Raw genomic sequence first — 17,400 nt, 5'->3', positions numbered from 1 at the left:
ACGCAGGTCGTTTGTGAGGCAGCTGGTTCTGACGTTCATGTGCAATGTGTGTAACGAAATAAAAGATAACTTTAATTAGGGTTAAAAATTTGAATTCTTACACTTAAAAGCTGAGAGCGCTTCTCCGCTGCTGCTAAAGCTGCCATGTTTACATCACCGCAAAGCTCCTCCCTCCCGCACGCAATGGGTTGTGGGCAATATTAGCACTTAGACCGGAAATAGTAGACCATCCGGGTATCTTTGGAACACTCTTTTCAACATACTATGATTTGGGACGTACTAATTCTAGTTTCGCATACTATTTAGGACGGATAGTATGCGAATTGGGACTCAGCAATGGTTTTTAATGTTACCAGCCAGTTCCAGAAAGTTTGGTTTCTTTTTTTTTTTATTTTGACTTGTGCAAATAAAATTTGGATAAAATAATTGAATGTATCACACAATACTCTGAACATAGACTTTTGTCATTTTGAGTAAAACCAAACTAAACATTTTCCCACCGTAGTGCAAATTGAGGGTAAATATGAAGAACAAAAATGCAAATTTCTTTTTTTTTTTTTCAGGTAATAGTTAATGTTGTTGGAGATATGCCTCTTAGACATAAAACCTGATTGCGCTCCATCAATTATAGAATCTAATCCTTTTTTTATTGTTTTATTATTTTTTTAAATAATATATTGCAGATATGCTCACTGAATATAAACCTAACAGAGCACTCAGATCACTAGGATCGAGTCAGTTAGAAATACCAAGGGTTCACACAAAACAAGGGGAGTCCTCCTTTAGTTACTATGCTGCCCACAGTTGGAATCAGCTTCCAGAAGAGATCAGATGTGCTAAAACACTAGTCACATTTAAATCTAGACTTAAAACTCATCTGTTTAGCTGTGAATTTATTGAATGAGCACTGTGCTATGTCTGAACAGATTGCACTATATTTTCACTGTTTTTTATGTAAAATCATTTTCTAACTGTTTTTAAATGTTTTGATCATTTTAAAAGTTTTAAAATTGCTTGTTTTATTTCTGTTATTATTTTTTTCATGATTATTTTACTTTCTTTTATGTAAACCACTTTGAATTACCATTGTGTACGAAATGTGCTATAAATAAACTTGTCTTGCCTTAAAAATGTATCATTGTTTTAATAGGCTAATAGGACGCCAATGATCAATATAAAGCAAATCTTTGCATGGTTTAGGGAGTAAAGTAATCAAACCTTGAGTAATACTCCATGGTAAGGTTTTGCATTTTATACTTTGATTAAATACCTGCAGTAAGACGGGCGCCATCTGCTGGGAAAACAATGTATAAAACTCAGACGATAGGCCATCTGTCCCAGGTGACTCTTTTAACAGTTCTAAACACTGAGAGACTTCTGCCAGGGATAACGGGAGGTCACAAAAATCCTTTTCTGAGTTGTCGAGCTTAGGAGTATTATGTAAAGAGTTAAGAAATATCGAAGAATTATCGTCAGCATATTCTGAGGTATATAGCTTTTTATAAAATGAGGAACAAAAATCAGATATTACACGTTGATCATCACCTATAGAATTGCCAATTTTTAATTAATTAATAGTATTCATTTTTGTATATGATACTTTTCCAGTTTGAAGAAGTATGCTGAATTTTGTTCCCCTTCTTCTAACCAACCGTTTCCCTCTGCCTTCTTTATATATATATTAACCAGGCTCTCTTGTAAATTAAAGCATTTCTATTTTTTCTTGCTCTGTTAAGGTGTCTGGTGTAATTTGAGACATTACCGAGAATTCTCCACCACAGCTTTGTTGAAGAAATGTTTAATCAACGGTGGGATTTTCTGATTAACCTCCTCCACTTTAAGAATAGAGTTAAGTTTCCTGTAATTGGCTTTGTAATCATTATCTGATAATAATTTAATAGAAATGAATACTGCTTTATGATCGCTTAAAGGACAGGGAAGAATGTTAAGTGAGATGAAATTGTATTAGTAATGTGTTATATTCCTGCTGTCACACTACACTGCCAGAAGGAACACAGAGCTGAGGATAACTGAAAGAGTCTTTATTAATCAACACAGGGATAAATCCAACATGGAGAATAGGCAGAGGACATGGGTTTAAAAAGGCAAGATAATGTGTACACAGCTGTATGGAATGAATAAATTAACTGGAACACATGGGAAAGAAACTAGACACACCTGGAGTCACGGGGCAAATTTATTTTTCTATATTTAAAATTTTGTTCTGTACTGATTACATCAGCAAATGTTTCCATTTAATGTTTGTAATGATATACTGAATAATGTATCATCCTGTACATGCTAAAAATCTCTAAATATGTTACCGTTCACTGAATCTTCCTTCATCTTTTCATATATTCAGTGATTCTGACCTAATGTTTTTCTTCTATTAGAGATTTCTCAGCATGAATAATGCTCTGTAGTGTTAGTCATAGCTGGTTTGTTTTCACCTCATATTTTTGTGGTTTTAGTTGGATGATCTTAATGCAGTCAGTCAGGAAATCATGTTTGTTCATTGTGTGACACTGATGTGAAAGCATTTTTTTTCTTTTTCTGAAACTGTGAGGGCAGATCTGACATCAGTGCATATATACAGCTGTGTTTGAAGAGCTTTAGCATTGCTAATGATCAGGCTTTCCATAAGAAACGTGTGATTTCTTAGTTTTATTGTGGTTTATTTGATCATGATTTAACAAACAAATTTAATAATCAAGACATATTTAATCAATCTTTATGTGCCATAAAACAGACATGTCAGATACAGATCCCCTGTAAAGACCTTGTCTCAGAGGAGCACCAGGACAAGACCACAGGAAACAGATGATTCTTCTGCACAATCTGACTTTGCTGCAGCATGGAATTGAACTACTGGTTTCGTCTGGTCAGAGGAGAACTGACCCCAACTGAGCCTGGTTTCTCCCAAGGTTTTTTTCTCCATTCTGTCACCGATGGAGTTTCGGTTCCTTGCCGCTGTCGCCTCTGGCTTGCTTAGTTGGGGTCACTTCATCTACAGCGATATCATTGACTTGATTGCAAATTAAAACAGACACTATTTCAACTGAACAGAGATGACATCAATGAATTCAATGATGAACTGCCTTTAACTATCATTTTGCCTTATTGAGACACTGTTTTCCAAATGAATGTTGTTCAGTGCTTTGACGCAATGTATTTTGTTTAAAGCACTATATAAATAAAGGTGATTGATTGATTGATTGAAAACGCTAGGCGCGCCGCTCTCCTTATTTCCAAAGCACTCTGTAATCTGCGCTTGCGCTCCAGTGGCGTCTGCTGTTGCTGGGCAACCATGACTCGCTCTTCATGAAGATGATGAAGTTTCAGCAAAGAATAAATGGAATTCACTTAAAATCACTTGCAGTAGCTCTGCTAATACATTCATTTAAAAAATGGCTATCCTTGTACAACTATGATCATCCGTTTCTCCATCTTAGCTTTCAGTATTGTTCCGGGAAAGGATGTGCATGACCAGTGGTGCACTTACTGCGACCTGAAAAGTTTAGATGTTTCTAATTGTGTTTTATTTACGTCTACACCTAGATAGCATTAACCGTCCCCTTTACAATAATGAAATACTAATTGTTGTACAGTATAGGGGTTGCAAGACTACTGATTTTTTTAATAAAAAAAAATGCCCGAGTTACTCGGCTATACTCGTGGTTCATGCTATTGTAAATGAAAACACATTAAATAGTTTTTTTTTTTTTTTTTTTTTTTTATCAATCAACGCTTATTAATGTATAGGCTTATGCAACAAAAACATATGTAAAATTTTTAAACTTCATAATTATGACATTACATATTTACATTGTCATGTAACAGCCAGTAGCTACCTATTTGTATCTGTTACAATCACAACATTTTTCCTATCTGCATTCGGAAACATCAGTTACTTGATAAGACCGTTACTTGTTTTCGTAGTTATCACTGAACAAGTTTGTCGTGTTAAAATAAAATAATTATTAATTTATAAAATAATATTTATCATGCAAGCCATGACAAATGTTTAGTGATCATTTGAACACGACTGAATCCATTCAATGCACACATTCTCATTATGCAGAAAACTTTGAGCGAGTCTTAATGTTAATGAACCTCACTAAACAGATGTGTGTGTTCCGCGCAAACCAGCAAAAGGTAAAGATGCAAACATGTAGGACAAGTAGACAATGTATCCGTATCTAAGCTGATTATTAGCCTACTCTTGAGAGAGAACTGGTTTGGTTTTTGAGAGACTGAGACGCGCAGCGCGGCTGTTTGATTGGCGAGCGCGCTGTGCTTATTCCATTCATTCGGATCACATCTTAGCCTAAGCTTTAAATCATTGCCATTTAAATATATACAAATACTATAACGTGTATGATCTATTATTATAGGTAAAATTCCTCTTGCAACGCTCTGATTTCTGAGAGATGCACAGAGAGGCGACAACAATGCGGTGTTTGATTTGCGCTCTTTTCACTCATAAAGTTTACATTCATTCACTTCTGGCGCTGATCCCCCTGGCTCACCTGTTATCTAGCAAACACCAGACTGTGTCAGCTTCAGCCGAGTATTCAGGCAGAATTATTCCTTGTGCGTTATTCGTTTTTTAAGCCATTATCCGTGCCATTCCGTATAAGGTATTCGGCTTCAGGCACAACCCTAATTATTACATTACATATTTTATTTTTACATGCAACATAGATAAGGTCATAAAGTAACAGCTCCACGCAATATTGTAATTCTAAAATTCACGTCATAGCCTACTTGCAAACACTTTGTATTCATTATGGTTAATGCATGCTGGAGTAGTTGATTGTTTCCGACAGCGACGAGTAGTCTATGCAAGCCCTAGTACAGTATGACAAAAATTTCGCTGTATTTATGTGCGCATGCCCAGTAGAGCCAAACGTATCCATTCTAGCCTTGCTGCGCGCATTTGTCATATCACGAGCTTTGCGTGTGTCTGTGCACTGTGCCAATTAGGCATAGTCATATACATTTTTAAATAAATATACATATACAAAGTAAATAAAATGAAAATAAAGTACATAAAAATAATTTGACCTTACAGCTCCAAACTCTGTTCTAGAGGGCCAGTTTCCTTTATAGTTTAGCTCCCAGGGTCGGACTGGGGGTAAAACCAGTACTCATTAGCAAGGCCCCAAAGGAAGAGAGGGCCCTTGAAAAGTATGAATCTGAAATATAATTTATTTTACCTGGATATTTTCATGGGTGGGGGGCATGGGGGCCCATCAGGACAGCCTATGCATAGGGCCCAGGATCTTGTTTAACGCCCCTGTTAGCTTTAACCCTAATTATACTTGAACCTAATCAAGCTCTTACTAGACACACTAATCTTGCAGGTGTGTTAAGGCTAGTTGGAGCTAAACTTTTCAGGACATTGGCCATCCAGGATGTAGTTTGGAGACCCCTGTCCTACAGAGTTGTTACTTTGCACATGCTTTTTGATCATTACAAATAATAATGTAAAATAAATTTTCTTAGAATAGGAGATATGCTTTCTCTCGCATCACAAACATTATCAGTAGTTAAGTATGTGGTCTTGAAGAGGACCCTTTTTTCTCTCATTTGGACTCGAACCTCTTTGGACTCGGTCTTGACTCGGTCTCGACTAGTCCTAGACTTGGACTTGACTTGGACTCGACAAAGCTGGACTTGACTACAGCTCTACCTCGTTCTAACACGCTCCACATCTCTACATCACTATGTGGGAAGATTAGCATAACACAGGCCTAGTGATTAGCATCGGGGGAGTTTCCTGATCCTGGGAGAGAAGACACAAGGTTCTGTTACCAATGAATCTCACACTGCACGATTAATATATTATTAACATTGTGTATCCCCCCCCCCCCCTAAAATGCTCTGGACACGCTCCAATAGACGCCTTAGATGACACTCAAGGACAACCTACAACGAATTCATTAAACCCACCTTAAAACATATCTTTTCCTTTCTTGTTTCTCTTAACTCTGGCTGCACAATCTGATTCATGCCATTGATTTCATGTTTATCTGTATTTTTATTTATTTATTTTTGTATGCTGTCATGTTTATCTGTTTTGATATTGTAAAGCCACTTTGAGTTTTCAGAAAGGGGCTATATAAAATAGACTTTATTATGATTATTATAATTATTATTATCATTATTAAGTTAAAAAGACAAAGTTCTTTTAGAAAAACTGAATTTAGTTTTTACTGGTGCTGAAAAAGGTAACTTTTGCCACAATATCTCAGCTTTTTTAAAGTGAAAGTATCTAGCCGACAGGAAAACACATCTGAGCCAATGACCTCCGTTTCAGTTTGTGGTTAGCTACATCATTGCATATTTTACTGGCAGTGCAAGGTTCAGACATATTGAGACTTGAAAATAAAGCACATAAATGTGTTATTTGGCTGATTTGTGATGAATCCTAGATGAGCGTTTGGCTGCACTCCATCCTTTTTGCCAGCCGCGATGGTGAATGATTCTTCCAGCAATGACTGTAGCCAGAAAAAACACAAGAATAGCCAGCCCAACACCACCAAACATCAGCACACGCTCCGTCAGCGTCACCTCGTCTACAGACAGACACACAGGAGAATTACTCATGTTTGTACTGATCTGAACTGATGACTAGATTTAGAGCTGGATCTCCACAGAAGAGCAGTTACATTATTAATAATCAACTAAAGAAACAACAGACATAACGCTCAACACTTACCTGTGTTGTCAGCTTCTTTTGGCAGTTCTGTTTTAAAAAGACAAGTAAACATATATTACTCTATTAAAAACACAGTAAGCAATCAAAACACAGGGCTTCTGCGGCTCTTAAAAACTCTTAGCCTTCCACAAGTTAAGGACTTAAATAAAGTTATGGCATTAAATGATGCATGCACTGAAACAGATAATATTTTTCACTATTTTTCCATTACAAATACCTCAAAATCAAGATACATTTACTTGAGATACAAAATGAATATATAAAGCAATGTCATTTTGATATTTTTTCAGAAAAAAAAACTTCTTTGTTATTTGATCTTGAATAAACAGCTTTGCACTGGAAAACAACACAGAAAGTACAGTAAAAGTTATTCCCATATTCTAGTTAAGATGTTTTTGTAAAATAAATTAAAAAGTAATGGAGATTGGTTGGAATTTGCATTTTCAAACTTGTAATTTACTTAAAATTTGATTTGACATATTGTGTTTCCTTTCATATAAATTAGAAACCTTTGCAGAAATCCTGAAAACTAGTACTGCAGAAAAGTGAGGTGAGGGCTTTTAAGTTGTCAGAAATATGACTTCTCAAACTAAATCTTATTAATTGTGGGTTAATTAAGCAATGAGAAATGGTAAATTGAGATTTCTTTGAAACTGTGAAATGAGTAACATGTCTTACACCCAGTGCGATAACTTTCTAATTGTAGTCTCCACTGATTCAGATTACTTGATGAAAACTGTAGTTAGTTCTTGTAAATTGTAGTTAACGTAATCGGTTTCTCGTTTTAAGTCATGTATTCTGATTACTTTTAGATTACTCTTAACCTTGTTTACTACTTTTCATTTGGTTTCATTAAATGAACCATATTGACATAAAAAATACAATAAAAACAACAACAAGCATTTTTTACATCAACATGAAGTGCATTAAACTTTACATTATGCCTGTGTTTCCCTAACAGGGGTTAGTGTAAAAATTGAGGTTAACTAGGTTAACACTAGAAAGAGAAATGTGTGATTTGTTAACCTGCATGTCTAGTTTAGGTATTCGGTCATATTAGGGATATGGAATATGTGCTTTATAAATACTAATAAACAGCCAATATGTTAATGATAGGTTTGCTAGAGAAGTAGGAGAATTTGTCCCTTTACTAAAGTGTTACACCATTTTACATATTTGTTAGTCAGTCATACTTCAGTACAATTAGTTTTTGTCTTAACAAGCCCATTTCAGCCTTCTTTTTGATAGGTAATGTGTGTTTTTGATCTGAAAATAAAAATAAAACCTATTTAGCATTTAAAACCACACATGTGCGGCTCTCAATCACAAGCAGCAGCATCTATATCACATACTAAAAACTGATGTACAGATCTCATCTCAGCTGGTTCATCTTACCCATCCCTCCCTTCCCTGATAAATTAATGAAGGTGTTTTTGGAAGTCAAACTGAAATCTGTTACCAGTGCACCGATCCTCGGCTTGTTGACCCTCGATCTCTAGTCTGATGGGTCGATCGAAGTGCATCTCGGTAGTGTCCGACTTCGTTCCACAGAAATAAAGACCTGAATCTGACTCGGTTACTCCAGAAATCTCTAGCGTGGCTCTGGTGATCCATGGGTCTGTAGAGATTTTCAGACGAGTCCGGTTTGGATTGTAGGTGGTCAGAAGTTTTCTCCTAGTTATGTCAGTTTGTGCAGAAATCAATAGTTTGAATCGTTTAGCTCTGAGGTGATACCAGGCGATTTCTTTTCGGTTGCTCATGTTGTATTTCAGACTGATGTTTTCTCCCTTCTGAACTCTCAGCAGATCAGAAGATCCTTGAATTGATTCATCTGAAGAGACATTGATAATTATCACATTGGTTAAAAATAATAATTGAATTTATATATTTAAAATAACTGTAATGATTAGAAATAATTATAAGTTTGATAATTTACCACTGGAAGTGATTTGTATATTTATGATCCAAAGTACACAGAAGAAAATTATATTTTTCATGTCTTGCATGTCAGGTTTCTGAACAAAGTGCAAACCCTTAAACCACTATTCATTTCCTGCTATACACTGCTATTCATTTCCTTTGGTAATCGCTTCTACCTGCTGCTTTTCCGGCTGTGAAAACATTGCCATTTGTGGTTTGCATCAGATATGTTTAAAGCACTAACGGTAAATGCATATGTAGCACACTGACAACCATGTATCTCTCTCTCATTCCAATTTGGTTTATTTCAGTTCACGAACTCAAGGATAGTGTACCATGTTCAATTCCTACACAAAAGTCAGAATTTAATATTCACATAGCTTGACCTTACAGGGCACCTATTTGATTTAATGTTTTGTTTGAACTTTGAACATAAGTGTGTTTCAGCTGTATGTGGACACAACCATCCTATAATGATAAAAAAAAAAAAATCATAAGCACTGTCTCAGAAAAAAGCTGTTCACAGAATCTGTAAAATGACATTTTATAGGCCTCGCCCACGACTGTTGACTGACACTGCGTTATTACCAGAGACTCACCCTGTGTGAGCTGAACATGATTTGCCATGTTTATCTTCACAAAAGAGCATTTAAAAGCAGCATTCAGGTGGGAAACGTCTTTGAATAAAAGCTATAGAAGCTATTCAGTCCATAGCAGCGAATGAATTTAAATCAGTTGTGTTAACTAAGAGAGACATGCAAAATATACAGTGTACAATATATGGGTTGACTGGGATTTGGAACCGCTGGTATAGGCCTATGTATGAAGTGGAATAATGTCCAGGTTTTGGCAGTTTGCGGCTCCATCATTGTGTGAAGTTCCTGATAGCCATACATAGAGCAGACAGCTCGTTATGCTTTTAATCGCTCTTACATCTACTTTGATGTCATTTTTGATTGGTGTGAGCAATCCTTAAAGTCAAATAAATGAACAAACACTTGCGCATATGTGCATCAGTTTAATCATTCCCTGTAGAGCTCACCTTCTCATGCGCAGCAGGTAACTCATCCTAAGTTTGTGCCAGTTTTTCAAAGCAAAATTCGATTGGATCACCCTGATCCAGGTACACACTTTTTCAGAATTACAAACCTGGATTAATAATGCTCTAAGGAGACCCTAAAGCAGGGGTGTTAAACTCAGTTCCTGGTGGAAACGCCGCCCTGCAGAGTTTTGTTCCAACCCTGCACCAACACACATACCATGTAGTTTTCAAATAAGACTGAAGGACTTTAGATATTTAGATCAGGTGTGTTTAATTAGGGTTGGAGCTAAACTCTGCAGGGCTCCGGCCCTCCAGGAACTGAGTTTGAATCCCTGGTCCAGATCAAAACCAAGATTGGATTTTGTGATTGAATCCCAATTTAGAATCCTTTTGTTCTCCAACTACCCATTTTCAAGATTTTTTTCCAATCCAATGGTCAAAATCTGATTACTTCTGGCCCCTGGCAGTTGTGGCCTCATGCTTAGTCTTTTACTTTCACTTTGTTAGTGTTTAATGTTCAGTTATTTATTTATTTATTTTAAGTTTCTGTGGTTACCATTGTGCTGAAGATTATTGGGTTGTGGTTGCCATGTGTTATGTTTGTGTATTTCACTTCTCTCAGTGTTGCTGTATTGCAGCAATAAATGATTTGCTATGCAAGCTATAGAATGTTTTAAATGTACAATTACAAACAAGAGCCAAAATTACTTTGGACCCTACTTACATTTTTTTCCCTTTAAGAAATTAGTTGTGTTTGGAAGACTATTTGTTTTAGTTAGTTAGTTAGTAAGTAGTTAGCAATTAGTTGTGTTAGAATTTTCTTTAGTGTGTTATAGTTGTTAAATACAAACTTTTTCCTCAACACAGCATGAAGTCTGCCATTTGAACAAATTATAGGTATATTTTCACAGAAATAAGATTTTAAGATGGAGTAAAGTCACATAATCATAAAAACACTTACAACCAATAAAATGGTTTCATATTAAGTATCCAAATAGTAGTGAATGTCCCCTATAAGAGGTCTCTATGGGTTTCTGAAGTGAAATAATTAAATATTTCTCAAAAATACTTCCACAAGTTTATATGATTCTTTAGGGTCTTAATGAAAAGTTTGTAAAATAGTTTGCTTAACATTTTTCAATGGCAGCGGAAATAACTACTTTTTTATCTGTCAAAAACAGCTCTTTTCAGGCAGTTTTGTAGCATTTTCCTTTAAATGTTAATGAGCTCTGCTGACTCCGCCCACTCTTTAAGTTGCTCTCTGAGGGACCATTTAATTTGCATCATGCAACTTGCCAATAACCTTAAATAAAAAAAAATAAAAAACTTTAACTTTAAGTATTTAATTAACTTTTCATTTTCATTTAAAAGAGACTCAAAGACAAGTAAAGCTAAGCAAAATTATTATCAGTATAAAACTTACAAGGTTTGACACTTTTTTCCCCCCATTAATTGACTGGCTTGCAGTACGTTTTCCCATTGTGCACACACACAACAAAACAGAAATACAAAATAGTACCAAAATAGATATTCACAAGATTCACATAATGCTTTAAAAAAAAAAAATTAAATAAAAAGCTAGTTCAAGAGCCACACAGATTGGAAATCAAAAATGACCTGTATTACAGTGTATGATGTAGCTGTCCATCAGTGTAAACAATGTGCAAAGTAATTAAACCAAAAAGTGCACGATTTATAAAGTTATTGGCTTCTAAAGTAAGGAGTCGACTCTGAATCACTGAAACGAGTCGTTATAGATTTCAAATCTTTTGCCCATCTCTATGTACGTCACTAGAACACTTTGCATAATAATCTCCGCCTACCGTCTTGAGAGAAACTGACCTCTGACCTCTGGAGCCTTTTATACATTTTTGTGTTTCTTTAGAAATAATTAATGGACACATGGAGTCTTTAAACGCCTCAGATGTAAAGTTATTCGCTGTCAAAGTGACGCCAAAATGAATGGGAGTCAATGGAATGCTAACAGCAGGTGGGGGTCCGCTAGCCAATGGCGGCGCCCAGGGGTGCTTCAATAAAATGTGAAACCCTGCCCCCCTGGTTATAACTGCAACCGTTGCTATATCATCCAGTTCGGTAGGTGGCGCTGTCACAAAAAAAACTAGGGTCCTATAACCGGAGACGTGGTCCTAAAACTGCAACCTCCGGTTGTGCAGGAACATACTATTGAAACCCGGTACCAATATGTACCTATGGAACCGGTACGCACCGAACCGAATCAGAACGTAGATCTGTGCCTCATTTCGGTGCCTCTTAAATGCCTGAGCAATCGATTGAAATATTTTTCCTGGTTCTCCGGAATGTACACAAAAAGCATGGCCATCGCTAGGCTTTTTAGCAGGGCTATAGCTCCATACTCCTGCATTGTGTGTTTCATTCATATTAGCTCTATAAACTGTACACAAATTCGCGATCGCCTCAAGAGTAATTTCTGTCCCCCTAACTTCTGAAAAGATGGTTAAGCTTCAGGTTTGGTTTATGTGCCGCAATTATATCAATTGTGATTTTGAAATGTTTCTAAAGTGAGTATATACAGTTTCGAAACAGTGTAAGTTAATGCTGTCTTTGTGTGTTTAGAGATGAATTGTGACATTTGTACACCTGTGTGTTTAAAGCTCTGATCTGAACATTATGCAGCTCTGTAACTGTGTCTTTCTGTTGCTCTATTATCAGTGTTGACAGATGATGACATACAGGAACTGCAGGTTGTGGACCCCAGTGCTGGAGAATAGTGACACAGACACCGCATCATCTGACTCTGATTCAGAGGAGCATCCTGACTTACCTGAGCCTTTGACTGCTTTATTTGATGTAACACTCACCACAGGAACTGCAGGTGAAATGTGAGGATACATTTCACAGACCTAAAACTACATTACAACCACATCAATGTGAGAACCTGGAATTTGTGACACAGCAGCAGTCAAAGTCAAAGGACTGGTTCATCTAAAGGGCTGGTCGAATCACAAGCACTAAACTACACCAATTGACCACAACTGACAAGAAATACCTAAATGATATAATGCAGTATAAAAGAACAGAGTTAAATGTCCCATCTCTGGGGTAAGTACATGGAGGAAACGGCAAGACAAGCCTACACTGCATATATCCCAAAGCCATTCAGATTTCAGCGTCAGCTCATGCGGCTTAGTGCAACCTTCTGAGCCACACCTTGGATCATCTCCAGATGGGATAGCAAGATGTACCTGCTGTGGCAAAGGGGTGGTGGAGATCAAGTGTCCCTACAAATACAGCGATAGCCTTCAAGGATGTACAAAAGATGAGCAGTTCTGTCTGGACAAGTCATTCGCATTGAAGCAACAACACTTCCGAAAAAAGGTCTATAGTCTAGATGGAAATAGGGGTCCACGCGCACCCCCCGGCTTTTTTTATGCCACCTGATTTTTTTAAATCCTTAAAGTGTCTATTTTCATAATCTGCCAGGTGTCAAGCTGAAATAATGTCCCAACAGGTTCTTTTTTAACCCTTTGCTGCACCCGACCGGAACCCGAAAAATCTAAAAGTGAAATAGAAAGTGGCATAACATTAGAAGTAAACAACATACAGAGACAAATGAACACATTTTCCCATACAATTCTGACCCCAGGAATTTAATGGAATGGTTATTTTTGACATTTGACAACATATTGACCTTATTTCTGGACATAAATAGCAAAAAAATGGCCAAAGATGTGTAGAGGATCAACTATTTTTTGGCCGTTTTGGTGTTATATATACACACAAAAACTTTCTGGGTGATGGAGCCTAGAGAATATCCCTAAAATTCAAGAGTTCCCGTTTGAAATTTAGTCTCATATTTACATCACATAGTTAAGAAATATCACAGTAGCTGTAGGCTTAATGCAATATCACACGAGTGAAAATGTGGTACTCATACAACAGTTTAAGAATGTATTGTGTTATATTTTGCCAACCAAAATATAAAGACAAATCAGAACTGTTCATCCCCGAGCTACCCACAGTGGCATTTCATTTCTTAATTTCTTTGTCTGATGGTGATGATCCGCTTCAAGTCGAACAAGCCTAATCAATGAACCATTCATAAAGAACCCTTTACTTCACTCCTGAATCTGAACCATTCAAATTTGAACAAATCAAACCAATGAATAAATGACTCGAAGACTTAATCATTAAGATATTTACCACCACCTACTGGCAGTTTTAGTTTATTATTTAGAGTATCATTTCATTAAAGAAATAATTTCATATTTTCACAGTAATAATAATGAAATGAAGAAAATGAATGATTAAAGTTATAGTTCACCCAACCAAAAAGACAATTCTGTCATCATTTACCCACATCGTCCAAAAGAGTACATGTAATACATTTTATCAAGCTAAATATTTCTTGCTGAACCTTCTTTTTGTAATCTCTGTTTGATGCTTTGCACAAGAATGACTTTAAATGCAATTAATTAGATTCATTAATCAAAATATCATGTAATTAATTCGATTTAAAAATGTATCCTAATTTAAGACACATGGTCTAAAATGCATAAAGCACTCAGGTGTTTTAGAAAATAAACTTAACTAGTGCACAGGTAGTAGCACAAACCACAGTGTGCTCTATGGGCACAATATGTTTAACACAATTACATTTTTGAATAAATAATATTATAACTGACTTCAGGAAGATACATGGAATGGTGTTTCTTCCCTTGTATACTCAAGACCAGACAACAAAGAAAACTTCAAATCAGTTGTTAAAACAAAAAAGTTTTTTTTTTTTTTTTTTTATTCAAGAAATTGGATGAAAATATACAATCACCTTCAGGAGAACATTAACAAATAAAGAAGATAGAGGAGAAGAGGGGAAATAAAACACAATACAGGGGTTTGTAGCTTATAATCAAGAGAGAGAGAGAGGAAGAAAAAAATGACACATTTTTTATTGTTAGTTAAACAAAAGGATTTGAGCAGTGAGTCAACCTCAATCAGGAAATGTGAAAAAGTAGGAACGGAGCCCATACATTTTTGCTTATGGAGGAAGAATTTGCCGAACAAAAAAAAAAGTTGAATATATACTCTTTAGATTTGTTGGCAGATTCAGAGTAATAATAGATAATATCTTTCAAGCTAAAAGATTGTGCAAAGATAGGGGGTTTGTTTAAATGGGAATACAAGTCAAGCCAAAATTTCTGAACAAACTCACAAGAATAAAATAAATGTATTAGGGTTTCCTCTTCATTGCCACAAAATATGCAGGTACTAGGAATATCAACATATTTAGAAACAGATGAGTTAACGGGATATATTTTATGCAGTATTTTAAAGTGAATTTCTTTAGTCTTATTAGGAAGAAAATATTTATGAGGCAACAACCATGCTCTTCTCCAATCTATATTATTAATTAAAGCAGCCCAATGGGATCTACCTCGAGGAACAATGAGGTCTCTCTTTTGAAATATCTGGCGAACATGTTTATTATTACATTTCTTGTCATAAATGCCAATGCCGCCCAGTAACAAAGCCGATTCCTTCATAACTCTTTTGGTGTATAATATATGGCCTTTAACCAGATGCATTAAACCTGAGGGAATAGCTCTAAGAACATTATTATATTCTTTGAAAGGAATAGGAAAGTTATGGACAGTCATGAAGCGTTCATACGACAAGACATTGCCAAAATTGTCAAATAAAGAAAAATATATAAATTAAACCTCTGTTAAACCAATTAGTGCAAAAAAGAGACTTGTTCCTAACAGTTATATCCATATTATTCCACAAGAGAGTTTTATGTGGTGAGAAGTTGTGAACGTAACACAGCTTCCACGCAAGAAGAGCCTGTTGATGAAAATTAGCTAATTTAACCGGGAGCTTATTATGCATATAATTACATTTTAAGATAAAGGGGAGGCCTCCAATTTTATTGAATATATAATTAGGAATAAAAAACCATAAAGAATTTGGATTTAATAAACAACATCTTAGCCAGTGTAAATGGTATTATGAAAGTTTATAGCTTCAAGTCCCCCATCACTTCTACAACTAGATATCACTGCTTTTTTAAGTTTGTGAGACCTGTTTTTCCATATAAAGTGGAAGAGAAGTTTATTAACACCTTTGATAGTACAATCATTGACATATAAAGAAAATGAAGGATAGACGAAGCAAGAAAGACCTTCCGCTTTAGAGAGGAGAACCCTACCATAAAGCGAGAAGTCTTTTTGTAGCCAAAGATTAAAAATATTTTGAGTCTTCTTTAATCTACTAGAAAAATTAAGTTGTCATAATTGTTACGTCCTGCATATGTGTAGGAGTACATGTGAATGCAACAAAAGTAAAAAATTTTAAAGTCCTGCCACAGCACCACTAGCAACAAGTTGTCCAGTAAAATATTTTGTTATTTTACAGCTCATGGAACACGTACAAAAAAGAAAGCAAGCAATAAGTTCAGGCGAGGATAAGGCCAAAACAACAAACAAAACAAGCTAACTGGAATTAATGACCTATAACTAACAAAGAAAAAGAGAAAAAAATAACAGGTTTGTACCCTAGCTCCCTTCCTAGCCCCAAAACAGGAGAAAACAGGGTTAAACAGAAATGGCATCCACCTCCCTACAGCTTCCAAATTGTGACGGTCACGGAAAGACCGCACATTCAACATGGACTTTAATACACACACATACTCACAAACACACACAGAGACTGTTTAGTGATAAGAGTTGTATTGTAATTATTGATCAGAGTGAATGGAATACCTGTAAATGATGTGTATTGTTCCCGTGTAGCATTTATCCCGTGATTTTTAGAGTCCCGGTAGGAAACCATGGCAGGAATTATTGGTTCCGCTTAGGGTGGGAATCTACCATGTATTAATTGAGCGTGGGGGTTTCAGGGGCAACGCGGCCGAGTTGTTGCTGTTATTTCCTGTTTAATGTGAATGATTTAATAACATCAAAGTAGATTTATAAATTAGAACATCATGCCAATATGTTTCTTTTAGACTCTGTATATTTAGGTGAACATGTGTAAAGTGTTGTATGTGAGTTTGTCCCTCCCCATGGGGTAATGGTGCTGGCCACCAGTATAAATGTGAATGACTTTGTAATGGAAGGGAGTCTGTGTTTGTTGCTGCAGTGGAGAGTGTGGCCTGAGGGTTGTAGGTATTGTGTTTAGTTATTTAGAAATTGACCTTGTTGTTAAGGAAGTTATTTTTGGAAACTTTATTTTGCATTTGAAATTAATTTGGATTTTTCTTTTTGGTTAAGACTTTGTTCCTTCTATTTTTTGTCATGTTTAATTATATTATTGGGCTTGGATGATTGCCCTTTTGTAAGTTTAAATAAATATTTGTTTACATTTCAAAGTTGTGTATTCATACTGCCTCTGTTTAATTTGGCTACAAAATTTGTGGTGCCTATTAGTAGGCTGACCATTACACAAATCAAGTAATAAACAGAACACAAGTAGGCAAACATAGCGCTAAATGAGATGTTAATAATAACAGCTACAAACTAAGGAAAATAACAAAAGGTAATCTGGCTATTAAATTTTTTGATACATAAATACCCAAATACTTTGTGTCTTTAACTGGAATACCCTGAATTAATGAGTCATCACATTTATGCAGTGACATTATCTCACATTTGGACAAATTTAGCCTTAACCCAGAAGCACACGAGAAATGTTTAATTATCTGAGTGGCTATAGAAAGTAGACTTTTATCTTTTAA

The 17,400-nt window shown here is 35.8% G+C and overlaps 1 protein-coding gene across 2 annotated transcripts; it reads right to left on the bottom strand.

The window, feature by feature from the left end:
* Positions 1–5,664: 5,664 nt before the first annotated feature.
* Positions 5,665–16,496, bottom strand: LOC113062528 (uncharacterized). Of its 2 annotated transcripts, none has more exons than XM_026232440.1 (4): positions 16,427–16,496; positions 8,184–8,555; positions 6,725–6,751; positions 5,665–6,581 (listed from the first exon to the last, which is right to left on the bottom strand). In XM_026232440.1, exons 1-4 carry the CDS (start codon positions 16,494–16,496, stop codon positions 6,409–6,411), a joined length of 642 nt encoding a protein of 213 aa, XP_026088225.1. In that variant the 3' UTR covers positions 5,665–6,408. The 2 variants fall into 2 exon arrangements, with proteins under 2 accessions (XP_026088225.1, XP_026088223.1); XM_026232438.1 differs by lacking the exon at positions 16,427–16,496 and adding an exon at positions 8,661–8,767.
* Between the last annotated feature and the right edge of the window lie 904 nt (positions 16,497–17,400).

This window comes from Carassius auratus, chromosome 44 (genome assembly GCF_003368295.1).
Source record: "Carassius auratus strain Wakin chromosome 44, ASM336829v1, whole genome shotgun sequence".
NCBI lineage: Eukaryota > Metazoa > Chordata > Actinopteri > Cypriniformes > Cyprinidae > Carassius > Carassius auratus.
The sequence above is the reverse complement of the archived record's forward strand: the minus strand, read 5'-3'. Positions and strand labels throughout refer to the sequence as shown.